General features: G+C 40.6%; 1 protein-coding gene across 1 annotated transcript in view; it reads right to left on the bottom strand.

The window, feature by feature from the left end:
* Positions 1 to 27,759, bottom strand: part of CDC73 (cell division cycle 73) — a 177,637-nt gene that overhangs the window by 136,988 nt on the left and 12,890 nt on the right. Inside the window, exons 5-9 of the mRNA XM_077823775.1 lie at positions 27,633 to 27,685; positions 24,702 to 24,790; positions 20,897 to 21,113; positions 4,239 to 4,337; positions 2,863 to 2,941 (exon numbers count right to left, since the gene is read on the bottom strand). Coding sequence (XP_077679901.1) covers positions 2,863 to 2,941; positions 4,239 to 4,337; positions 20,897 to 21,113; positions 24,702 to 24,790; positions 27,633 to 27,685 — 537 coding nt within the window. The remainder of the gene's footprint in view (positions 1 to 2,862; positions 2,942 to 4,238; positions 4,338 to 20,896; positions 21,114 to 24,701; positions 24,791 to 27,632; positions 27,686 to 27,759) is intronic.

Below are 27,759 nucleotides of genomic sequence, written 5' to 3'. Positions count from 1 at the left end.
CCTGAAAAACATTGATTTTTTCACTCCCTACATTTTATACTGTATGGAAATCAAATAGTAGCTATAGTCTTTCCAAGAAGTGCACATTGCTATGGCTGACACAGGTTTCAAATTGTAATAGCATGTATATAAAATGTGACACAAGCAACAGACAAGAAATCTGTACAGTTGGGAGAATTTTGTAGTTTAAAAGATCCTGGTCTGGGTGAAATGAAAGTGCTGTGGTCACCATGTTTGAGCACACTGCACTCCTCTTTCTATAATCAATTATTACATTGTCTTTTTCTAAAAGAGTTAGCATATTAAAGACAACCCTACAAAAACTAATCCTGTTGGTAACAAGAATGAATGCCACACTACATATTCAACTCTTCATTCAAGACAACTTGCTTTCTTCTGTGTTTTCAAGACTGGCATTAATGCTCAATATGATTTGCTCTCACCCAGGCCAATTGATCTTCCAAATGCATTTCACTATGCCAGTGGTTCTCAAACTTCATTGCAAGCAACCCCTTTCTGACAACAAAAATTACTACATGACCCCAGGAGGGGGGACCGAAGCCTGAGCCCACTGGAGCCCTGCCGCCCTGGGCAGGGGGACCAAAGTTGAAGCCCCAGGGTTCAGGCCTGAGTGAGGGGGTCCAAAGCCGAAGCCCCAGGGTTCGGCCCCAGGCGGCGGGGCTCGGAATTCATGCTCAGCCCCAGCAACCCCAGCCCTGGCGACCCCATTAAGATGTGGTCCTGACCCACACTTTGAGAACCGCTGCACTATGCATTCATTTAGATGTTTAGCATCCAAGGTTTCATATGTAACTACATCCACAAAATAAATAGATATACAATAGAAAAAAATATGAATATACAGGTCTATCAGTTTATTTTTAATAAAATCGAATTGTTAAAGGTCAGCTGTCAGACTTAATTTGTTAAAAACAGGACAGAATCATAACAAGTTTAATGGATGGCATGAAAGCTGCTTGACCTGCAGAATATTAAGGAGAAACTGCAGAGAAAAAGACTGAGGGCAATAGACATTTAGCAGCTGATGGTTATGAAGTGTTACTGTTTTTTCAGCTTAAACCTATTTTCCACTTGAATGTTCGGTACCTCATACATTGAAGGTTATTATTTTTATCAGATGGTTACCATTTCTAAAAATTATTTGCACTTTGTCAAAAGCTGATGTGTTCTGCTTAAAGGTTTGTCAGTGTTTATTACCATGCTCTGCTAAATCCACAGGGCTTTTTGTTTTTAAAGATGTGAAGCCATGGCTTCTATTATCTTTGAGAACATGGAATAGTTTTAAGAATAAAAATGTGAACATTTCCTTTTTATAAAGCTATGGGTACCTGAAAATCCACCATGAGTCTCAATCTCACCAAATCCAAAAGAAGCCATACAGAGAACATATTATAGAACCCACATAGGTTGGAACTTTTAAATGCAGAGGACCCAGGTTTGTCTCAATTATTAATCACCATTGATAATGGAAGTTACATGGCTCAGGTACTGAGAGTTACTGTACCTCAAGGCCAAGTAATAAGCCCTCTTTTCCTTCAAATCTTTCCCAGAATCCTAAGTTCCAAAAGGTCTCCATAAAAAGAGAACCATAGGCAATCCTAACAACTTGATAGCTTTATTGTATCTGCTTTTTGTCTGCTTTTAGATTATAACTACTTCAGAGCAGGGGCTCATAGTCTCATATTAAATGTACCACTGCAGTGTACATAAATACATTATAAATACGAACGGTGGGATTTGATTTTAAGCCACACACATTATATACACTACACGGTACAGGAAAAAAACGCATTCCTAATTTGTAATGAGAACTACAGTGGAACTACTAATTATCTTTAGTCTCTGCTGTTTAGGATACAAAAACCATAGCTCCTCCAGACCTACATGGGTTTTAATTAGATTACATTCCTCCCATATTTTTCAAAATTTTGTACTCTTAAAAAAAAACCCAGACAGATGGGCAGACAGACACACACAAGACTCAGTGCCCAACTCGTCAAAAGAAATGGCTGACTAGCAGTCCCCCAATGTGGATTCATGGCTAGGGAAGAGATGCCCAGGTGTTCCCTTAGCCCTCTCCTAAGAAATCTGAAGGCCAGTCACTGGCTGACTTTATAAAGTTATTGAAGCAATTTCCACGAACACTACACCAGTCTTTATGAATTAATATTGCCATTTAAAAATTGTTAAATTAAAAAAGAGCACCAGTGCAGTATCGAGGTATGTACCAATGCCTCTGAAAGTACAGGTTGGCATATCTCTACTCTTTCAACCAACTCCCTCCCTCCTTCCCTCCCTCCCAGGGAAGGGGAAAGAAGACTGGACCTGAGTATATTATGTACTTGGCTCAAAATATCTGAGGCATTCATTAGAACAGAAGGACCTTCACTTTTTTTTTTTATTTTATTATTAAAAGATTTTTTTTCCCCTTTAATTTCAGGACATACTATTTAAAGGATGCTCTATCAGATTTTTTTTTTTTAATTAGCACTGAAGGACTATTGGCTTGACTAATATCTGTAGAGACCCAGACCCTCTGAGTTGAAACTACTTACACTGTCTCTGCCTTGAAAGTGAACAAAAAAGTGTTTAACATTTAAGTTTTGTTTTCAACTAGACAGTTTCTTAAAAGTTAAGGTGAAAAAATCATTTTCAATAAATAAGATTCCTAGCTTGTGTTACTACCAGAGACTACATGTGAAGACGTTTCAGTCATCATTTATGGGCTTATACTTCGCACTTTATTCAGCTTTGACAATGAAAACAGATGAGTCAGTTTCACTTTTCAGTTCTCAAATGTAGTGTTTCCTTAATGCTAATTAGTATTGGAGATCAACTTACCTTCCTTTCCTTTAAATCTTTCCTGATCGTATCTGTTGTAGGCAGCTGGAATAGATTGCTTAGTCCGTAAAGTGGGATCCTAAAACAAATTAGCAAACATGATATGCTACAGCATCTCAAAACGTATGTTAACACATTTTAGTTTCTGAACTTTGGAAAATAAATATTGTATGTAAATTGACTTTACAGTTTTGGACAATTATATAGGTGGAAGTTTTCAGACCGTTTGTACTTTTAATTAATATACTTCATTTTAACCTCTTATTGAAATAGTAGGTTTTAAAGAAATACTTAATGACATGCAAATCTAGAGAACTGACAACATTCAGAAGCAAGACAAAAGTAACAGAAAGCCATGTTAACTGAGCAAAATGAATGAAATCCAGTTCCCGTGCATTTGCTAACATCTTGGGGCTCAAGAATGAATGGTCATCTGACAACATATGGCTGGTCCTTCAGCCACATGCACAGAAGACTCCACAACAAATCTGATTAAGCTAAAGAGGTGCTAAACCTACAGAACAAGATTAAATTGAGAGGAAAAAAAGGCAGATTTAAAATGCATTTTCAAAATGCTGCCAATCTAATGATGCACTAAATATCGATTCATGCATCTTTTTCATGGGTGACTTAGTAACACAGTTACAATCATTCCAAACAGTATGTCTAAGTAGTCCCATGAACAATTTATGAAATTCAGCATACAGCAAGCATTTAAATGTTGAAATTCATCTTGCTACTCCAATCCGGTACATTGGCATATAACACAGAGGTATCAAAATAAGTCGAAGTAAGACTAACTGGCTTCATAGCAGATTACCATTAGGAGTTCAAGAATTTAGTTATTAAGTTTAATAAAACAACAGTAAACATCACAATTCAAAACCATTGCTTTTCTTAATGCCTAGATAGACCTGAATAATAAAAATGTAAATCGGTCTTTGATTTGACACAGGCATAGGACAGCTGGTTCAATCTGTTGCTGCTCATGAGTCATGTTCCAGCTTCTTAAACATTTTACTACTTTATCTGTCAAAAAATACAGTTAGCAAGGCATTTTGCTGGAAATAGCGATAGTCTCATCTAATATACTTCTTCCAAGTAGCTGCAGAATGCCAGTGAGTGTTCGGTACATACAGTAGTTGGCACTAACTGTTCAGTCTGTAAGTAGCAAACGAAGCGTATTCACTCTTCCAATACCACTATATACAGTTTTGATCTAAGAAAAAGTTCTGCATGAGCAAGTTACTGTAATTTATTCAATTAGAGCCAAACAAAATGAAGAGTGGTTTCAGAAAATTGCCATTATTTACTCAATTCAACTTCAGCTATGGAGCTACGAGCAGCAGGTCCATAATAAGAAGAGTTATTCTTACCGCTGGTGCTGTATTTGGTGCAGGCCTCTGTTCAGGTGCACGACCTTCTTCTCTGGCTTTTACTGACTGAAGAATCGCAAAAATATTCTTGGCAAAATTCTGGAAAGCAAGTTAGACACTTATGAATCCCACTGACCATCAAAGCTGGTTGGAGCACTAGAAATACAGCTAGAAGACATTTTTTGAGTCAACACATGTGCTTCAAAGAATGTATGCCTACTTGTAAATACAGAGAAAACTGCACACAAATTAGAAAGACTTTGTTCACTCCTCTTTGGGAGTGTCTGAAGAACTGAAACATTGTGCAAGGACTCACACACATCTCATGGATTTCCATCACATCACCCTATCTGTTCAATGTAGGTGGGTGCAGCCTGAGCACCAAAACAAAGCTACTGGGTCTTTATGGTATTTATTCTGAGAACCTATCCTTTTAAACTGGTGAATACTCAGCCATTTATGACTGCAAAGATACCTGCGTGCAGATGCTACAGCAGGGGTGGGAAAACTACGGCCCACGTCCAGCCCGTCAGACCTTTTAATCCAGCCCTCAAGCTCCATCGCTGGGGAGCGAGGTTGGGGGCTGCCACACTCTGGCGCTACAGCCAGGGAGCGGAGTTGGGGGCTTGTCCTGCTGCTCCCACCAGGGAGCAGGGTAGGGGACTTGCCGCGCTGCACCTGCCTGGAGCGCCCTGTGTGTTCAGGACCTGCATGACAGCATGCACATTGCTCTGGCTGCACGACCAAACGCGCCATCAGAGCCTGGAATGTGCAAGCCCACGTGCCTCCTACTCGTTGGCTTAGGTGACTGATTTTTAGTAGTGTTAATTTTCCATTGTTGAGGATAAAACAAAGAGTAGTTGGCCAGGGAGTGCTCAGTGGCAGTTTTCAAAGTTGTGGGCTGTCGGGACATGCGTAGGAGGAGATTTCTGAGAGCAAAGGGCTGGTGAATCTCAATGACTTCCAACGACTGGAAGCTGAAGCCTGACAAATCCAGGCTAGAGAGAAAGGGCATGGAAAGGGGGTAAGTTTAGTTTAATTACTGAAATATGTTATGACGGTATATTTATAATGGTAAGTAAGGTTTTATGTTTATTTCCACTAAAATGTATCTTTATGAAATAAAGTTTATTTGAATATCTCTGAATTGTTCATTTCGTGAGCATTGATGGCCCACCATACAATTTCCATATCCAAATGTGGCCCTCAGGCCAAAAAGTTTGCTCTCCCCTGTGCTACAGTCTATTTAAATATACGTTACAACAGTTTCTTTAAAAAAGAAATTGCAGTGGAATATAGTTTTCAGTAGCATGATCCAGTGTAAAAACCGTGACTAAATCACCATTTCTTTAGATACGAGACAAGTGCAGCATATTGTCAGCCTGACAACATGTATAAAGACATGACTATCAAAGATGCAGTCAGAAACATAGGGAACAGCAGGAGATTTCCACAGATCTCTAAGTAAGTTCTGAACTTGGGGAAGAGGGGGTGGAGAGAAAAGGGAGGAAGGCACAACTCTTCAGCTGGGCTTAGCTTCTGCAGAAGGACATCTAAAACTCACCCACAGAGATGCTTAAGGTCAGTTAAGTTTGTGGTGCACTGCAAAGGATCATCTGGCTATTCAATCTCAAAATGATCAGACCAGCTCTGCATATAGTGGTGTGATGGTACACAAGAATTAGTTTTGTTGGGGGATAAGAGATGGCAACACACACAATAAAGTCAGACCTACTTCTTATAATTTTCAGTCCTGGCTGCAGCTTTGTTAGCTACTGCTTGCTAAGGCAGCTGCAAGTATAAGTATTTTGGCTTTGGAGATAGCAGTTATTGCACTGGGAATTCCCTGCACCCTTAACCAGCACCTCTACAAACAATCCCTCCCACTGGCTGCTTTATCAGGGCATGAAGAGGAAAGGAGGTGGGGCTAAACTTCTGTACTGAATCAAGGTTCTGAAAATAGGGTAGCCTGCCTTTCTGTCCAATGATATCTGCCTGCCCAGACCCAGCAATGGGAACCTGGAGACCTGCTCCCCATTGTAACTCCAGCACTACCAGACAAACCCACTACCCAAAACCAGTTAGGTGTAAACTGCTGCTCCCAACTCCCTACACCAGAAAAGGGAGACAATTCCTCCATTTGCAAGGAAGACTGCCAGCTGTGAGACCTGTCCACCTCAGAAACAAAAATGGATTCAATCTCCGGCTGACCATCCAGCCCAACTCTCCAGTGTACCTGCTCCTCACCTAACACCCGCCCCTCCACACACACACACACACAGTCAAAGGGTATCCATTCCCAACCCTGGCAGCAAAGGCCACAGAATACATTTCTGACACAGGTAGGAGAAGCACCTAGAAGAGCATCTGAAATGCTGGGGAAGATACAGAGATACTAGGATATGAATGGAAGCGTGTGGGAGGAGTGATGGATTGTTTGGTAGAGTAGGAAGGGGAAAATATCTGTCAGGCCATACCACGTGTATCACCTATGAAATCAATTTGAGGGAGCCTCTTTAAAATTTTGTCAACGTATCACTAGTTGCCTTCATGCCTTAGTTTCCTTGCTCTTCACCATATACTTCATCTTGGGTCAATTGAACAACACGTTAACCCCTTCTGAAACCCAGGAGGTAGAAATGGATATGCTGAGACGGGGAGGAATTTAGGTAAGTAGTAGTCTGAGTAGAAATAATTTCTTCTGCCATTTACAGGAAAACTAAATGCAGTGTTCATTTTCAACCCTAGGTCAGACACACCAATTAGCCAATATGTGAAGGATTTTTAAGGGAAGGTTGACAGTTTGTCAACTGGTAAGCAAGTTAAAATTTCATGAGTCTAGACCAGATTTTTGGTTTAGCATGCAGATAAACAATAGACTGAGACTTAGACTGCTCATATAAGTTATATTCCAAGTCATTAATAAAATGCACAACTATAAAATGTTTGCACTGAGGTTTTCAACAGTGTGAAAATGTAGGTTCCCAAGACCAAAACTAATACTTAGCTATATCTCTTTAGTCCTACATCTATATTAAGAGTAAACATCCAGAAATAAGGATCCAGAAATGTTGTCTGTGAGCTCATTCTGGAACTCAAAGTTACAACCTTCTGACAGAAAAGAAGACTGAGTCAGAAAGTCAGTATTGCAACCAGCTGACCTATGTAGCTAGTGCTTCCTCAAAGTCCTGAAAGGTAGAAGCAACATTAAGCTTTCATTGTCCATATCTACACACATTTGTGTCCGAAAATCCCTCTAACTTCTGCTCCAAATTCAGCTTAAACACCAAATTGTGCACTTTCATATTACTAAAATTCCCCCATTTGGGGGCATGAACTAACAATGACTTCTTTGGGTAATTTAAAAAGTACTTTAAAGAACCACTGACTACATGGAAATCCCATCATTTGTCGTTTCTCTGTCTGGTTACTACTGTCAGTCATGTGGAAGCTATTCTAGCTGCTTCCGAGTCCATCTGTACCTGCTATTTATTCATTATGGTATATGGACAAACTTGTTTTCAAGTACAAAAGCTAATCAGAAATTTCTATTTACTCTTTAAAAAACCCTGAAGTCACCAAAATATCAATCAAAGGGGGGGAAAAAATCTGCTGGGAAGGGAAAGTATGGGAGAGAACAAGACAGCAGCTGATGGGGAGCAAGGAAAATACAACAAAAGTCACACAAATAAAATGAATCATTTTCTTTTAAATCTTTTTTTTTTTTTTTAAATTATCCATTTGTTTTTTAAATGACATGGGAAAGTGCAAATGTTGCCCAATTGGTGCTAACTCAGGCATCATTTCTACAAGTTACAAGATGGGCACCAGTGCCTGCACAGAGCTTACTGCAGAATGAAACTCTCAGGTGACAGGTGAGAAGAAAGTCAAACTTCATCCTGACCCAAACCCACTACAAATGTTGGATCCAGGTCAGTTCAAATGAGAAGACAACCAGACCCTCCCTGGCTTGGATCAGTGGGATTGGCACAGCAACATCGGAGTACCCGGCTCCTGGCAGCCAGCCGCCACCACATCACTGTTCTGCATGTGCAGCAGGGTGAGCATGCTGATGAGTTGCAGTACCTCTCAATCCACAGCATGCTGTGACAGGGTCAGGTCAGATGGCTACAGGAGAGTGACAGAAGGCAGATATATTAGCCCCAGGTTAAGTAGGTCCCTTTTCCCTGGGTAAGGTAACAGGGATGGTTCCAGAACAATCAGGAACCTTCTGGACATAATTAAGGCAGACAGGCTGATTAGAACACCTGCAGCCAATCAAGAAGCTGCTAGAATCAATTAAGGCAGGCTAATCAGGGCACCTGGGTTTAAAAAGGAGCTCACTTCAGTTTGTGGTGCGTGAGAGGAGCTGAGAGTGAGAAGGCGTACTGCTGGAGAGCTGAGGAGTACAAGCATTAACAGACACCAAGAGGAAGGTCCTTTGATGATGATAAAGAAGGTGTTGGGAGGAGGCCATGGGGAAGTAGCCCAGGGAGTTGTAGCTGTCACACAGCTGTTCCAGGAGGCACTCTAGGCAGCTGCATTCCACAGGGCCCTGGGCTGGAACCCGGAGTAGAGGGGAGGCCCGGGTTCCCCCCAAACCTCCCAACTCCTGATTAGACACAGGAAGAGTTGACCTGGACTGTGGGTTCATGAAAACAGCCAAACTGAGGGCTACCGTGAATCTCCAAGGCGAGCAAATCCGCCAATAAGCACGAGACCCACCAAGGTAGAGGAGGAACTTTGTCACAATGCACAGTGCATCAGGGGTAGGGCAGACAGTCGCCAGCACATACAGCCACTGCCATTCCAAAACTACAGGCAGGAAATGGAGGTAGTGGCTCAGGCTTGGCGGGTAGAGAAGAGGTTTGGATTGGAAAATGACTCCACCCGCTGATTCAGGTCCTGCCAGCCCTAAAAATTAAGCCTAAGTAGATCTCTATGTCAAACTATATTACATGCAGATTTTGTCTGTACTGAGGCTTACCACCGACTGGTAGATGGACTTCCAATATCATTTGAATTCAAGTAGTACCCACATTTAACCCATCTTTTTAGTTGGGCTTTAATACAGAAGTAGACTGAGGGACTGACAACTAAGTTCTACTGGGTCTGTGGTTAGGTTAGTGTGCATGAGATTTATTATGGGACACTGCAGTAATTAATACATTTTAAGATTGTGGGAGATGTTTAAAGAACATGAAATGATTAGAGGCTGAATGAAGTCTAAATACAACAGCCACACCCTACCTTTCACAAACAGCTGTTCTTTGAATCAAGTATTGCTTCCTAGTGTTTTAGAGGTTTCAGCAGTTCTATAGTGTACTATACTCTATACAGAAAATGCAGATAGATATTTCCATTAAATGTGTGGATTATGTTTTGCAGAACAGATTTCACACCTCATTTGTTCTGCATTATTACACTTTATCCACTAGTATTTTTATATTAAAAAGGGTACTACATGAAAAAGCTATTTGAAATCTTTATGTGAAACAGAATAAATAATTCAGGAATTTGAAACAGCTATAAACATTACAATAGGTCGAGACGATGACTAAAACTGCATAAGAAGTCCGTTTCTGTATTTTTACTATAGAAACATTTGTGGAAAATGGACTCTTCCTTCAAGGTTTCCATGAGGCTGGTCTACGCAGGAAAGCTATTGTGAAATAAGCAAGGGTGTGAATTTAAAATGCAATAGCTATTTAAAATGCAGTTCTGTCTGGACACACTTACTCTGCACTAAAAGTGCCTTTGTGCAGTTTTGCTTAATCCACTTTGGCAGTGGACTAACCTTAACTGCACAATGGCACTCAATGTACAGTAAGCATTCACATGGAGAGCCATTCCACAATAGCTATTCAGGTAAGGAAACTAAGGCATGAAGGCAACTCCCCAGTTTAGACAAGCTCTTGTTAGAAATGCTGCTCCTGTGTGATGGATTATTTATTTAGAACCAAATTCCAAAACCCCTATTCAAACAGAATAGTACTGTACTTCACGAGTAGTCCCAAATAATTCAAAGGGATTATTTGTGGAGTAAAGTTGAACAGTATTTTACGTGAGCAAGGGCATAGGAATCTGGCCCTTAATTGTGGGTAAAACACATACTGGGGATGTTTTTATACAGAACAAAAAGCTTACATACAAAATATGTATGTTGATCTCCGTTACAAATACTAATGTAGACATAAGTAAACTCCCATAAAGATGAAATGGGGATTGAGATCATAAAATGAAACTACCATCAGATTTGCATTGTTGTGGCTGTGTTGGTCCCAGAATACAGTAACTCCTCACTTAAAATCGTCCCAGTTAACGGTGTTTCGTTGCTGATCAATTAGAGAACATACTCGTTTAAAGTTGCGCAATGTTCCCTTATAACATGGTTTGGCAGCCACCTTTGTCCACTGCTTGCAGGAAGAGCATCCCGGTGGAGCTAGCTGGTGGGAGCTTGGAACCAGGTGGACCAGCAGCCCCCCTATCAGCTCCCCGCCCCCCTAAGTTCCCTGTGCAGCAGGCACCCAGCAGGCTATCGATTGCCAGGTAGTTCAGGGTCCCTCCCAGCACTGACCTGTGCTGCTCCTGCCCTCTGCCTTGGAGCTACTCCCTGGAGCCTCCTATTTTCTGTGTCCGGGGCTGGGAGGGGGAAGAGGGGTTCTAATGTCAGGATGTCCCCCTCCCCCCCCCCAGCTCCTTTCTTAGAGTGGGGTCAGCATACTTAAAAGGAGCAATGAGCGTCTCTCTCTCACACACACAGAGTGTGTGTGTCTGTCTCTCTCTCGGCCATGCTGCTGACTCTCCTCCCTCCATTCGTGCTGCCTTGTAGCGTTTGAGACTATATTAACAATGTGTTAACCCTTGAGAGCTCAGCTGAGTGCTAGTTCATCATTTAGCAGTAAGGCATTCCCTGGGAAATATCCCACCCTCTGACTCCACCACCTCAACCAAGCTTCACAATCATCATTGCTGTGTACAGTATTAAACTATTTAACACTTATACTGTGTGTGCGCGCGTGCAATATAGTCTTTTGTCTCGTGAAAAAAATTTCCCTGGATCCTAACACCCCCATTTACATTAATTCTTATGGGGAAACTGGATTTGCTTAAAATATCATTTTTCAGGAACATAACTACAACATTAAGTGAGGAGTTACTATATTACAGACACAAGGTGGGTGAGATAAAAATCTCACGTTCATACTGTTAGTCAGTCACCATTTTTAAACCACAAATGTATTCAGTTTGAACAAGCTAGTAACAAGGATACTAGCTCCTAATTTAACTGGGCATATCTCACCCTTAAAGATTGCTGCAGATATCAAGTTCAATGCAAGAGCTATGAATTTCAGGAGCACGGAACAATTCTGCCACCTAGAGCTCATATACAAAATTGCTTTTACATTCAAAGAACAAAATGTTTTTCTTTACATTAACAAGCTTTATCTCACAACCTAAAAGAGGTCTTATTAAAAAGTGCTACAGCAGCAGCAAAGTCTACTCAGATCCAGGTATATAGAACCTTTAATATAAGAATATTATTGAAAAATTACAGATTATTAAATTTCTCAAGTTATTATATACCATTGTGGGGATGGTTGGAGACTGTATTCCCCTCATGTGTAAACAACTCCACAGCTAGGAACATTTTAAAAAATAGTTAAAATGACAAAAACCAAGGAATTTCAGTGCAAGCCACTTGGTCTTAATTCAAAATCTCCTAATTTCTATCACAAATTGCATCACTTCAAGACAGGGGCAAGTACCATGAGCCTGGATCTCCTGAGTTCTTAAAAAGATGCAAATTAAATTTGTAAATGATACGAAACTGGGAAGTACACACAAATAAGGTCCACAGAAACCCAGAAATATTGGCAAGCAACAACATGGTATTGTGGTAATTAATGATTTGGGGGGGGAGAGAGATAGTTAAGAATACCTGTGCAATGGGAGGGAGAAATGTGGAAAGCAATAATGTTGGAAGGTACACAGGCATGATGGATATCCAATTAGACAAATGTGCAGTGCAACAGAACAAAAACACAGTAATGTAGTTGTGTGCTGTATACACACAATCATCAAAGCTACAGGTAGGAAAGCAGTAATCCCGCTCTACACAGTCCAAGTGTGACCATCTCTGGAATATCTCATTCAGTTCTTGGCACCTCATCACCCCCCCCCCCCCACACACACACACACACACAAAAAGTCCAGAGAAGCAAAACTGAGAAGTGGACTGATTTATGAATCAAGATTAGAGTTCAATACATATATCTTATTTAAGGGTGTCTTACAAATGAAATAAGTGGGGTTGTGCCCAATTTGCCTCAAAATGACAAAAATTTGTTTGCTTTTTTTTAGAAGTGCAACAATATTACATATTGTCTACCCTATTTTCCAAGGAAGACTATAGATAACGGAGGGATTAGTAGAACATCACAAGTTAAAGGAGCAAAATTTTAATTAGACAGTTTAAAACCCCGTGTTGAAATACACTCCTAATAGTTGGGAAGAAATGTCTCTAGTTAAAAATCCAAACACTTCCATCCCTTCAACTGAGGGTTGAGAAAACACCTGCTCCATTGCACCAATCGTGAGAATTCTCCAGCGCGAGCAGGGAAGATGAAAATAGACTGAATTTCTTAAAGTAGAAAACAAGCAGTAGTTTTATTTGTTTGGGGGTTTTATAACCTCTCTCAGGTTATCTTTATACATCAAAAACAAAGGACAGTCTTTTTTTCCTTTGAAAGTTCTTCTTAGGGACCGCAAGTAAAAGAAACTTATTATACATAATATTTGAAAGGTGAAAACATCCACAATGGAGAGGATGGTGAAAGACTGGGGCATAGCTAGCAATGATAGAATGAAATTTTCCCTTCCTAAATGTATGATGAGTATCAGGATCAGATGATTTGATAGTCTCCCAAGCAAAGTGAGAAAGCCTCAGTGCTTCCAACATTTATATCTGGGTTGGACAAAGCACTGGTAAGTGTTCTGAAGGGAACAATCCTGCATTGGAAGGAGATAAGTCACTTCCACCTGCAAACTTTCATCAATTTATAATATGTAGCCTCCAAAAAGGACTTTTACATAATTGTGATCATGTAACAAGTTGTAATATTGTAAGAATTGTTCTTGGTAAGTGTTATGTGCACAAGGCGTCTTAAATTCTTACATTCTTTAATTTTGTACAAAGCTACTTCCCTTTGGGCAAAGTTTTAGCTCAGATCCACATTTCCCATCTCTAATTTCCACAGTTCTACTCCAATGCTCGGTTCTCCCTGCAGATTTCCCCACAGACAATAGAAATTCAGTACAGGGAGGCAAAGCATAATATCTGAAATGATCTGTTGTTCAAATCCAAGCGAGTAATCTTTTCTCTTGTATGCAGTGCAGTTGTAGCCATGTTAGGCCTAGGATATTAAAGGGACAAGGTAGGTGAGGTAATATCTTTTAGTGGAGCAACTTCTGCTGTTGAGAGAGACAAGCTTTCGAGCAAGAGCAGAAGTTGGTCCACTAAAAGATATTACCTCACCTACCTTGTCTCTCAGCCTTCTGCTGCCCTATGGTGAAACTCACCAGGCACAGAGGGTTCGTCTGATACCTTCTGTGTCACTTAACACTCATATTAGGGCCATTTGGTGACACATCCAGGTCTCCAGAGTGAGGCTTACACTTGCAACAGATATAGCAATTTCCTGAAATATCTTTGGGAGATCTTACAGTATCATTGGGGGCCAGAGACTGTATGCAATTCCATGGCAGAAAGTAATCACAGCTCTCCAGAAACTAACTATGGAGGGTGACTAGGCAAATTCACTCATGTTGTAACCCCTCCAGAGGCTCTCCACCTGCTGGGGAGACTTGCCTATCCTCCTTCAAAGTGGATTCTCCAGAGGCCAGCAGACAAAGAAAGGATAAATAGCCTGAGTTTAAACTGATTCCGAACTTTTCTTTCTGATCCAGCAAATGGACAGCTCCTTCTATCTAAGGGGAGAGCCCCAATTCTTAAGGAAGGGCTGGAAGAACTGACACTTACCAGAGGCCTTGTGGAGATAGGAGGAGATCTCTAGTATGCATGCGTGTAGGTTCTTTTACTATTTTTAAATGTTTTATCTGTAATGCTTTTACCCTAAGAATAAAGGTGCTTGCTTACAATAAGCTGTGTGGTAACTTAAAACAACAGGCAGTTACCTTATTCATAGCCTTCAAAGAGAAAGCAAAGCAGAGATGCTGGCCTGTTTAGGAAGTCTGTCTTGATTGGGATATCACAGTATATACACACCCACCACACAACAAAAACACTAACCCAGGAACCTATCCTTGCAACAAACCCCGTTGCCAACTCTGTCCACATATCTATTCAAGGGACACCATCATAGGACCTAATCACATCAGCCACACTATCAGAAGCTCGTTCACTAGCACATTTACCAATGTGATATGTGCCAGCAATGCCCCTCTGCCATGTACATTGGCCAAACCGGACAGTCTCTATGCAAAAGAATAAATGGACACAAATCAGATATCAAGAATTGTAACATTCAAAAACCAGTCAGAGAACACTTCAACCTCCCTGGACACTCAATTACAGACCTAAAAGTCGCAATTATTGAACAAAAAAAACTGCAAAAACAGACTCCAATGAAAAACTGCAGAACTGGAATTAATTTGCAAACTGGACACCATTAAATTAGGCTTGAATAAAGACTGGGCGTGGATGAATCATTATACAAACTAAAAACTATTTCCCCATGCTAATTTTTCCCTACTGTTACTCACACCTTCTTGTCAACTGTTTGAAATTGGCCATCCTGATTATCACTACAAAAGGTTTTTTTCTCCTGCTGATAATAGCCCACCTTAATTGATTAGTCTCATTAGAGTTGGTATGGCAACCCCCATTTTTTCCATGTTCTCTCTGTGTATAGATAGAGATCTCTCTATCTTCCTACCCTATTTTCCACTGCATGCATCTGATGAAGTGGGCTTTAACCCACAAAAGTTTATGCTCAAATAAACGTGTTCATCTCTAAGGTGCCACAAGTACTCCTCTTTCTTTTTGCTGATACAGACTAACACGGCTACCATTCTGAACTGTGAGGTCTGGAAATACCCCATTCATGAGGGAGAGAGATGCCTCTCTGCCCAAGAGAGGTGCAGCTGGGGAGCTGGAAGTCTGAGAATGGATGCCCTTGTTGGACTACGGAGATGAAATACGGGTGCAGTTGTCCTGAACTGTGACAGCACCATCCCCAAAGAGCCCAACAAAGAAGAGATTTAGGGGCACGTCAAGAGATGGGCCATGAAATCCACAAAGCCAGTAGCTGTGAACTCCCAGCATAAACATCATAAAAATGGATATAGCAACCATTCCAGCTTGTTGGTTAATATGGAGACCATGGAAGGACTGTGGTGCAGTCCTTCCAGTCTTCCCAGAGGTTGGGTGGGATGGGGAAAGAATGGGGCTTGCTAAGGTTCCCTCAGTCCCGTGGGTATGACTCAATCTCATGTAGAAAAAGTAACCTTTGAAACATCCTATATTTAGATTGTGGAAAAATATTCCACAATAAAACATGAATCAAAAGCTCTCACTGTAGTTAATGTTGGAGTTCATTGTTTGCAGTACATTTGGAAATGGTTTATAGAGGGAAAAGGATAAAAAACATGGAAGAGCTCAGGAAGTTCTCAAAAAACCCTGCTCCCAGGAGAATGGAGATTTACTTCAAAAAGTACATAAATACATAAGCATAATCATAGGGCATTTGTTAGATTTCAATTCTGAGATTTTTCCCTCACACAACTCCCACATGTTCAACCCAACCTACTGAGTTATCACACTGCTTCGTATCTGAGAAATATTTCTGGGCATGCTGTGAGAAAAGGTTTTTAAGCTAGGTACATCAAAAACCACTGAGATGGAAAGACCTCCTGCCAATATTCCTGTGAACTCTGCAGCTCCTCCTTCCAGCTCCAGCACGAACTTACTTAATTTATTATAAAGGAAGAATAAGTGCCATTAACCCTCTCATGGTACAGAGTGAACAAAGGAAATGCTCTTTGCTTACAGACTGGTCACTGAAATCTGCTGTGGGCAGAATTCAAATGCTCAGTTGTCACAGGCAACTTTGGAAGGGGGGAAAAATGGGGTGAGAGGAAGGAATTAATTAAGGAATAACTGTTTCAGCAAGGGTTTCCTCATGCGTTCAGCTCTTTGTTTAACAAAATGAAGTTCAGACACCTGAAATCAAGTTTCCCTTCTTGTCCAGTTTACTGCTGGGGGAATTCTACAGCACTGCACGTGCACAGAACTCATGTCCCCCACAGACTTCCCCCCGCCCCGAAGAAAACACATTCTGCCCAAGAGGTGCTGCAGTTATGCCTTTAACCCAGCTGGGACTACTGTGGCACCAGAACAGAGGGCAGCCAGCTCAACAGCAGCTATGGAGGAAGGAAGGAAGGAAGGAAGGAAGGAAGGAAGAGAAGCCTGCGTTCCTCACAGTGCCCTGCCCATGGGGCCAAGCGAGGAGCATGGGATATGCGGGGGGGAGGGAGGACGGGGACGACAGAGAGCTGGGCACAAGAGATGCAGTGGGGTCACAGATTGGAGTTGAGAAGGGCTAGTGCAGGGGGACAGACTGGCGCAGCGAATGAATGGGAGTGGGGGTGTAGGGCCATATGGGGATGGGGGGTGCATGGGGATGGCTGAGTGGGAGTGCAGGGACACATGAAGACGGGGGGAAATGTGCCTGACTGAATGGGACAAGCTAGAGGTCAGCCAGGGTCTGCATGGGAAAGGCTCCACAATTCCCTAACAATCCCACCCCACCCCACAACCCCATACTTCTCCCACCCACAGCCAACAACCCTTGACGGGTTCACTCCCAGGATCCTTCCCTCTCCCTCAGCTCCGTTACCCCTGACTCCCCCCAGCCTTGGAAGCGCTTCTATTGGGTGCGGAAAATACATTTCTGGATTGTAGTTTAAATGAATTTAAATGAGTTTACTCCTCAAAGTTCTGTATTAATATGCCTAGTAAGGAATCTATTTGTCAAAATAGATTTCCTGAATCTTTTTTGTCTGTATTTTTACAGACTTACTTGCTGACAGACATTTTGAAATATATTACCAAAATAATTGAAACTGGCATGATTATATTGTATTATTTTGACAAATAAAACGTGCAGAATTTTTAATTTTTTGGCACAGAATTCCCCCAGGAGTATGGTATACGTCTTTGGAGCAGGAAACCACCACCCATGATTCTCAATGTTTTATTCTGTAGCTGTTCTACTTAAAGGTCCAATCTTAAATATCTTCGACAGAGTATATATCCACTCTGGTAAAAAAAATGTTTTCTAGCTGAAGAATTTACAATGGAATTTTTTCCAAACCTTTGTAGCATTAAAAAATGTAAATATCACTTCTGGCATATCTGAACCAGTCAATATTTCAGTTCAAATTGTTTGTATTTATATAAACATCTGACAAGACAAGTCTAACCTTGTCTCTAGAAATAGATTTAGTTGTCAATAAAGTGACTACAATGGCAAGACCTCATGCCACCTGATTTGGTGAATGTCAAATCTCTTTGTAAAGGAAAATGCTGTTTACTATCACTGAAGTAGAAGCAAGATCTAAAGTAGTAAGACTTGTCCAAATTAAGGGAAAGGTTGATCTGCACATCCTTAATCTAATTAGAAATAAACATACATATTTCACTTCTGGTGAAAACAGTTTTAACTACTCTTTCAGTAATACCTAGATTTACTATACCTGAAAAAATAGTATTTCCTCTAATATTTCTGTTTACTTTGTGCATTTGACAGTATTTTGCATAGTTTCCACTTTGTGTTGGTCTTTTACACAAAGTTGAGAAAAATGCCTTAAAATAGGAAATTGTGGCTGTAAAAAAAAAATTCAAACACTTGTAAAGTGACTGAGAAGTACATGTAATATTGGAAGCTACTTAATCTGTCTTTTAAAAGTTGACTAAAGTTCAAGTTGGTAGTGTCCCTTTAAGACAAGTCAAGTCAACTGTGTTCCCATTTAGATGCTTTCACTCTAACCTGAAGATGTGCAACATTGCAAAACTGCTTCTAAACAATCTCTCTTCCAAAATAGTTCCAAAAGTGAGCTGCTTTAAAGGAAAAATAAGCTAAATAACTGATATCACAAAGTGTGGTTTAGCTCTGAAAAATGATTATACAAAAATGGCACCTACTTAACAAATCTGTTCCTTTGTGTATTCAGTCATATCTGCCAACTTCTATGATTGAAGTTATTACAGTTTTTTTACTCTTGTTTGCTGTGTTTTCTTCTGGTAAGCGAAGACTGAATGAACCTAATTCTATTCCAATTTCCACAGAATTCTTCACTGAGGGCAGGTCTACACTACAGCTGGGATCGACGCTCTGAGATCGATCCACTGGCAGTCAATTTAGTGGGTCTAGCAAAGACCCGCCAAATCAATTGCAGATCGCTCTCCAGTCGACCCCTGTACTCTATGCCTGACAAGAAGAGTAAGGTAAGTTGACATGAGATTTTCTTCCATCAACCCCCTGCGGTGTAGCTGGAGTTACGTAGCATAGGTCGACTTACCACAATAGTGCAGACATTGCCTAAATTGCAGTCATTTAAACTTTTGTAAACTAACTGGAGGAATCAGAGTTGCACAGAACCTATATTACTGGCAACAATGCTCAATATTCAGAACCCAGGCGGAATGATCAGCTAGGATGTTTTTTAAGCTTGTGGACTGAATATATTTGATCTACGAACTGCGGACACACTATAATCATGGAAGACCATACTACCATCTTTACACCATCACTTTTCCAAGCCCAAGCACACTCACAAATTTAGCAGGGTATTTTTGCTCATTTCTGTGATGGCAAGACGTGGTTACTTTCATTTTATGTTCAGTTGGTAAAGCCAAGTAACCTTGTCTTTAGTTGATTATTTCTCACACCCGCATAGTACACCTTAAGCTACTGATAGAACAAGGAAGGCCCAAAACCTGCACTGAGGGTCCTGGGAAGAGATCAGTTTCTCTGCCCTTCCACTTTACATCACTGCTCCATATGCTCCAAGAGAGGTCCTAAGATTTGATCAGTCTCTATTACTGACCTCAGGAATCCATTGCTCTCCCCTGGTTCCTATGGGTAGATTGGAAGTTCAGAATCTATCATCCTCATTCTCTTCTACAGATTGGTAGCAAAATGGTCCCATGGAGAAGAGCAAGCTTAGTGACAACCCATACGCCTCATCCTTTCTCTCACCCCTACCTTTGTGGAAAGTCCTGTACTGGAATCTGCCAAACCCCACTATTCCCTGACTCCCTCCCACAGCAGAGCTTCTGGGCTGGGACTCCCACCTCCTCCCCTAACCCGGCTCAATGTGGTTCCTGTCGAAGTCACATGCTAAGGATGGGGATGCCCCATCTAGCTCAGTGCAGGACTCTGGGGGAAGGGAAAAGCCACCCAGGCTCCTGCAGTTTCTACATATTTTCCTGTGACAACTGCTAAAATCTTGAATACTCAAAATTTAATTTTGTTTAATAAGTAAGATTGAGCCTGGCTGGGATTAGCAACGAACAGCAGCAGGAACATGACTAGCTCTAACAATATTCTTTCAGCAAGACATTGTTTAGGCAAGAAAGCCCGAAGTGCAGCTCTATCACCCTTAACAATGACAATATCATTGTTTATTCCTCTGAGTTTTCCCCTCCTTGTAAACCCCAGCACCTAGATCCAAAGTCTAAGGCCACGTCTACACTACCACTTATGTTGGCAAAACTTATGCCGCCCAGGGGTGTGAAAACACACCTCCATAACTGACCTAAGTTTTGCTGGCATTAGTGGTAGTATGCACAGCGCTATGTCGGCAGGATCGCATCTCCTGCCAACATAGCTACCGCCACTCGTTGATGTCATTTTATGTCAACGGGAGAGCTCTCTCTTGTCAGCATAGAGCAGCTACACAAGCGATCTTACAGCAGCGCAGCTGTATCAGTACAGCTGTGCCACTGTAAGCTTGCGAAAGTAGACATGGCCTAAATTATCAAGTAAATTACAAGGCCCAGTGTAATGAAGATAATCTCTCAACTGAGCTTTTTCCAGGTACGCCAGCAGCCCTTCAGCCTACTGTTCTCCCACCGCACTGTGTTTTGTTAATCTTACAATTTTTTTCAATCAAATCTCTTTCCATTTTGTAGCGGGGGGGGGGGGAAGCAATTGACACTGCCCATGGAGTTTAGGGCATGAAAGGTTGGGCAAGAGGGTAGAAATTGATTTTGCAATCCATTACAGAAATTCTTCAGAATTTTTTTTTAATCCTATCTTTAAATCCTACAAGTGACATGAGCAAGAAGACTAGTTATTTAAAAAATGGTAAAAAGATGTGAGCAGCGGTAACTTCAGTTACTATTCGTAGCTGTCAAGACGGAAGGGGTGGCAAAGAAAATTACAAAGATGAAAAGAAAATGAAATGGTTGTTATCTAAGTGTTATATTTGTAGTAATACATATTAATATTCTGTTCAACTTAAAAAAACATAAGAAAGGTTTTTTCCTCAACTACTCAACAATGCATTTAGCCTCTAAATGCTGGTTCCAAAAAAAACAAACAAAAAAAAAAAAATCGATAAAGTATTACCTTGCCTGTGCTTTGTAAAATAGTAGTTCTTGTCCTCCACACTCTCTCCCTGCTGACAATGTCTCTGGTTACATCTACCTCCGCATCAACAAAACTTCTTTGTTTAAGAGCAGTTATGTCATCATCCAGATCTGTCTTGATTGTGGATCTTTTCTTCGCCATGATTTTTGCTTTGATAGCAGCAATTTTTTCCACAGACATGGCTTCAGACAAGGATCTAAACAAGAATATCAGAGGAGGCTGAGTAAAGGCATAAATCAGTTATAAGTTTTGTGTTCTGAATTACATATGAACAATCAGCCTTGATTTCCTCCCAAACTACTAGAAGTTTACATCTGTGCCATACATCATAAGGTGGTCTCCATAGAGACATCAGCACTGCTACTTTGGCCAGTAGAGCCATTCCCTGAGAGATGACTTCCTACGTAATTTAAAAACACCACAAGAAAACTAATACAATATACAGAGAGAGAGAGAGAGAGAGAGAGAGAGAGAGAGAGAGGGGCCAATGCTTATGAAATGTAGAGCCCTGGGACTAAAGGCTTCAGGTTACTGTATGGAATACACTTGTCCCTCTGTTACCAACAAATGAATATAGTTCAAGTTAGCTGTCTATTCAATCCTTGGCCACTGCTCGTGTTGGTAAAAAGAGCATAGTTTGGTACCAGCTATGGTAGTGGTTTTATTATGCTGACACTTTTCCACTAAGAAGTGGACCAACATTACCAATTCATTTCATCCACACAAAATAGTTAAGATGGCATTAAACTTTGTGGCTATGAACCTGTGCTACATTTCAAAGAGTTCTTCTTGACCCAGTATTACCCCTTCCTACATTTTTTTAAGTTGCACACGTGTTTATGTTTAAACGTGAACCAAATGAAACTCAGCTACCTGACAACCTAACTCCAATTCAGATACTATCATTCTCAAGGTGAACTTCAGAATAAAATGAAAATTTTGAGTTAGGCAAAGAAGTCTGGGTAAGTCAATTTTCATTTTATTTTGTAATTCACACTGGAAAAAAAAAGTGTATCTAATGAACATGTGATTGCAAAGCATTCTATTTATGAAAGTAAGCTATGTAGAAAGGGATCTTTTTGTTTGTGTAGTTTGTTTTTTGTAGTAGCTTAACTAATTTAACAGGTATGCACACACTTTAATACCTTTAAATATTATGTCACTTGCATTTTAAAAGACAGTGACTTTTGTACTATTAAAAAAATTAAAAAAAGACATGAGATACAAAAAAAAATAACGAATAATCCGCAACCCTCATTGCAGCATTGGCTAGTACTCCACAGAACACTAAAGGCAGTCTGTGAAGCCATCCGAACATCAGGAACACCACAACCCTCAGTGACCTGACTCCGTACAAAGAGTAGGTCACTACGTTTTTGAAGTTAGACAGACAGTGATTAAGAACTCTTATTGCAGTTAGCCTTTAATTGCACCTACGCAATTTATCAACCTTTATACCAACCTTCCTTTATCAACGAAAGGTATGTTTTATCCTGGATTTAGGTGTTATTTGTGGATTCTAGACCATCACTTCACCAGGCTCTGAAAGTTCTTTCAAAGCTAGTGGTTAAGACGAATGTACGAATAGTAACAAGTGAGGCCTCCCGATCACACTGTCTGTACAGTTTGAAGAAATTTCACTTGATCGTGAAAAGATATTTGCTGAAGTCTCGTTCACTGTGGCATTCATAACAGTATCTGAGCTCCTCACAAACTAATTCATCCACCACATCCCCTTCAGATTTGGGAGTGTTATCCTCCATTTTACAGCTGGGGAACTGAGGCACAGAAGAGATTAAGTGACTTGCACAAGGTCACCCAAGAGGTCTGTGGCAGAGATAACTGAGTCCCAGTGCAGAGCCTTAATAAGACCACTTGTCTGTCCATTTGCATTTCTATATAAGCTGACATAGAATGTGTTTAGAGTACAACTCTGACATTCTCAATTACTGAATTCTTCAGGATGAAGGGACAGACCGAGAAGTGATATACCTTTTTGCTCCATGAACTGGGACTGCTCCAATTAGAGCTCTAGGCTTTTTTGAATAGTTGGTTCAAAGTATTTTAGGGGAAGGCAGGTATTTTTGTAACTTTTCAGAATGCTTTTCTTACTAAGAGATCACCACTTCTAGAAACATTCTGCCTGGCTCTGAAGTGGACTGTTTGCTCTAGAACAGCTTGGGACCTTTTAAATTTTCTCACAGTTGAGAAGTGCTAGAATGAAGAGACATCTAAATGCTCTGTCCCTTCCCCCAAGTCTCTTGAGTTTTCTTATTCAATTACCATCTGACATATTCTCTAATGTCAAACCAAACATGTTTGGAAATATAATAGAGTCCTTGCTCCATGCTTCAGCAATCTGCTCTATGGAGCTAGGATGGGCCAAGGACAGAACTTGGAGCCATCCTGGGGTAATAATAAAAGGACAGGTCTAAGCAAGGAGAAAGAGGGTGGAGGGAAATGATGGGCAGTTATGCCCACGAAACCTAAGGCCTTTACATCAGCCAGGCTTTGTCATGGGTCCATCAGCTTCTCTGCCCAGCTTTGGGGAAATCCAATTTAAGGCTCCGAAGGATGTTCATCTGTCTCCCTACAGGTTTCAGAGTAACAGCCGTGTTAGTCTGTATTTGCAAAAAGAAAAGGAGTACTTGTGGCACCTTAGAGACTAACCAATTTATTTGAGCATGAGCTTTCGTGAGCTACAGCTCACTTCATCGGATGCATACCGTGGAAACTGCAGCAGACTTTATATATACACAGAGAATATGAAACAATACCTCCTCCCACCCCACTGTCCTGCTGGTAATAGCTTATCTAAAGTAATCATCAGGTTAGGCCATTTCCAGCACAAATCCAGGTTTTCTCAGAAACCTGGATTTGTGCTGGAAATGGCCTAACCTGATGATTACTTTAGATAAGCTATTACCAGCAGGACAGTGGGGTGGGAGGAGGTATTGTTTCATATTCTCTGTGTATATATAAAGTCTGCTGCAGTTTCCACGGTATGCATCCGATGAAGTGAGCTGTAGCTCACGAAAGCTCATGCTCAAATAAACTGGTTAGTCTCTAAGGTGCCACAAGTACTCCTTTTCTTTTTGTCTCCCTACAGAATTTTGTAGAGGCACAAAGGAAAAGGAAACTGCTGAGCTATTTGAATCCTTAAGATGCTGATGACTTCTTGTGGCAATGAAACTGCACTGTCCTCCAGTTGTTCCATTATTCCTTCCTTCTCTGTATGTTTAGCAGAGCTTCATCTACACATATTATGGAAGAGCAATCCAATTTAGAGAGCTTATAGGAGACTCATCTGCCCCTCAGCTTGCTTCTTGCAAGGTTTTCCTCCTTCTAGAGGCAAAGTGGACACACAGATTCCTCAACAACTTTGGGTGTTGTTTTAAATGCAGGAGGTAAAGGAAAGCTTCTGTCCTCTACAGTGTTTCTCATTTTATTAGCTCGTCTATATAATACTGTGGCAGAAACAGAAGGAAAAAGGAAAATACTAGTCAATGAGACAAACCAACAGTCTGATCACTTCTGGGTGCGGACTGATCAGTCACTGCTGTGAAGTTACCCCTCCAAAACAGGAGTCTGACCTCCAATCACATGAGGCTCTGCCACAGTCTGATGGCTGACATTTTTTCACAGACCGTTTTTCTGCAGAAATCCAGGGGACCCCTCAGTGGAGCTGCTGGACATACACTTGGGAACAGCTGAAATAACTGGTCTGCTTTACAATCCTTAAAACTAGCAACTACTACCCCAGGAGTGAAATAAGATTTCTTACCTGATCTGCTCTGTCTGCACAATACCTTCTTTATGCCCCTCCAACCGAGCTGCCAGCCGCTCCTTGTCAAGACGCACACACTCTTCATCCTAGTAGCAATAGCAATGTTTATATATAAAGCAGCTTCAGTACAATTTCTCTGCCCTCTCTGAAAGTGAGTAAGATTAAAAACTGATTTCTGTGACGTTTTAGATGTTTAACTTTTTGTGACTAAAGAAATTCCTTGCCAATCTGGTGTAGTTTTGTAGCCATGCTGCATGGATGGATTGCGGAGTGGCAGACTACTAAAAATTGACTCTTGAAAGAGCATTGAGTAGTTAAAAACTAAAGAAAGCTACAAGTCACCTCTTGAAAGAGACAGACAATTTAGAGAATGGCTTTTATGTTGGCTGCCAGAGCACATATTTCTTGAAATATGGAATTCCATCACCTCACTTCCCCTCCCAAACAAAATTTAAGTGATATTTAAAATCTGCACAGATATTTAAGTGATGTATTAGCATAGAGAAAGTCAAATTTAGTCTATATCTCGATGTAGATCCTCTCCAAATGGCACTCCCAAAACAAATTAAAAGTAATTAACTAGTGTTTAAAAAAAAAAAGCCAGATTCTCTTGTTTAACTGTGCTTAAGGCAGAAATGTAGTGGGAAGAGGCAGCAAAGGTGGACTTATGCCATCTTTTCAGCTTTTTGAACAGCTTCTCATGCCACTGCACCCAAGCACAAACCATGCTCCAATAAAATGTCTGTCTATTGAAAAACTGATGTGTTTGCAAAGACTAGCTCCTTCTGAGACGCAAATCCATAGTGACAGCTGTAAACTGATGTGGCAGCTCCCTGTTTTTTTTACAAATAATTGCAAGGCATAAATGCTAATTGAAAAAGGGGCTCCCAGACGTTAGTGTGAATTAACGAGGTTGTACTGTATGCTCCCTATTAGAAGGTGAAGAACTGAAGTCAAACATCTGTGAAAAATGTTAACATACTGATGTGGGCCCCTTAGCGGAAGATGTTTATCCAAGAAAGCAACAACAGAAACACAGCAGAGAAACATTAACTTTAAAAAACAGGTACTTCTCTGCCCCGCCCCAGTTAATTTAAAATGTGTCTAACTGATTTTTCAAAAAAATTATTTGCATCCATCAAGTTGCACCCAACAAATTATTTGCAGTGACCACTAATCAGCACTGGTTAGCCTCAAATTAATTAGCTTTTAAGTATTTTGTTATTCAAAAGGCCAATAAGGGTTCATCAGCAGGGTCGGTAAATCGAGCAATCACACGAAACAGGTAGGCCACAGGAAAGAATGAGGACAGATAGGATCCATCTATAGTGCAAGAACCACTTTTCAGAGGACCTGGTTACAGATGGGTGATAGAGAGTGTCTCCTGAAGGTAAAAAACAGCTGCACAGACCAAGACTGCAGCATAGTTCCAGAATATACTTAAACCAGAGTTTAGTCTACACAAGCCGGAACTGTGTCCAGAGATTACTGGGTGCCCATACTGTGCTGCACGGGTCTTGGTCTGTCCAATCTTGTTTTAACTATATCACAACATGCCTGTGATGTAAACATAAAAAATGGGCAAAGTTGTGGCATTAGCACAGACAAGCCCTTAAAGTGAAGCTGTGTTGTATGCTTTTCTACATACATCTGAAAATGGAACAAAAATTGGTAAAGAGACTGTTAGTAAGTCATATTACTGATATTAGTGCTGCTTTAACCACCCATCTAAGCAGCATCAGGCTAGTGAAAGAGTGAAGAGGTGGAATAATTTGTAGTAGCTTCACTAATGGTGAGCAGATCTAATCCACTTTATCAGCAATGGTACCACCCCTCCTAAATCTTTTGAGGATGATTGTACTGTAAGACAAGTTGCTTTCTGTGGTAAAATAATGGACAAAGCCATTACTTTTCCACAGCAAAATGGTAAAAATAAGTCATGGTTTTAGTTTAAAATAGGCCAAGTGACATTACAATATAGTAATTGTTTGCTATGGGAAATAATAATAATTTTTTTTTTTTTTATAAACTAGTAGGAATATTTAGTAATATTTAACTGGTAGTTTCAAACCACCTAAAAAGAAACCTATCATACACAGGACATATGTACAGCCAATTTCATAGAGGAATCTTAGCAACCAACTGACCAGGATGACACAAAACGGTAACTGAGGAAAAAACATATCAGATTTTGTCACAGAATCATGGTCTTGACTGTAAGTAATGCTAACCACCTCCTAATTGAATAAATAAATATATATAATATATTGCTTTGAAGGTGCACTCGTGTAAGTACACCATTAAATGAACTACCAGAATATCGGGCCAGACTAATGGTAACAATGGGGGACTGTAGTTTCACATGTTACCAAGAGCACTGCAGTATCAGAACAGGTAAACCAAGTATGAGAAGGAGCCATTAACAAACACACCTAGAATAATGATAGGAAGACGTAAATTAAATGTCAAATGCTTTGGCCTTGAATGGGGAAGTAGGAGTAGCTACATGTTAAGGGGGTGAAATGTGCCTAGGTTTTGTTTTTTTTTCTTTCAGTAAATAGGATTTAGGTCCCAATCCTTCAGCCCTTATTCAAGCAACTAGGCTAACTTCCAAACATGTGATACAAAATATACATCCATGATCTATAAAGTTGCAGATTTCCCCTCTTATACTACAGACCACTTAAGTGTGTTAGAATTTAAAGCCACTAAAGTCAAACATCAAAGTTCAAAGGAGAGGCTGAAATTCCTGCTAAGTCTTGGTGCACAGTCTCCATTTAATTCACATAAACAACTCCCATTCACATTAATGGGAGAAATGTGTGAACCTACAGGAAAGGAAGTTTATCTAAATTACAATATCAGATAAAAAAAATCTAGTTAGTCCCAGAAGAAACTCAGATGGATGACGTTAGTCATTTGCATTACCTCTATTCTTGGTTTCTTTGCTTCTGCTAATATTTCATCTGCTGCTCTTTTAACTAAAGGAAAAAAAAGGTAATTAAAAATGCAGGATTGTGGTGGGCTTTCATAAAATTCATGCCAACACTGCTTA

Source organism: Eretmochelys imbricata, chromosome 8, assembly GCF_965152235.1.
Source record: "Eretmochelys imbricata isolate rEreImb1 chromosome 8, rEreImb1.hap1, whole genome shotgun sequence".
NCBI classification, from domain to species: domain Eukaryota; kingdom Metazoa; phylum Chordata; order Testudines; family Cheloniidae; genus Eretmochelys; species Eretmochelys imbricata.
The sequence above is the reverse complement of the archived record's forward strand: the minus strand, read 5'-3'. Positions and strand labels throughout refer to the sequence as shown.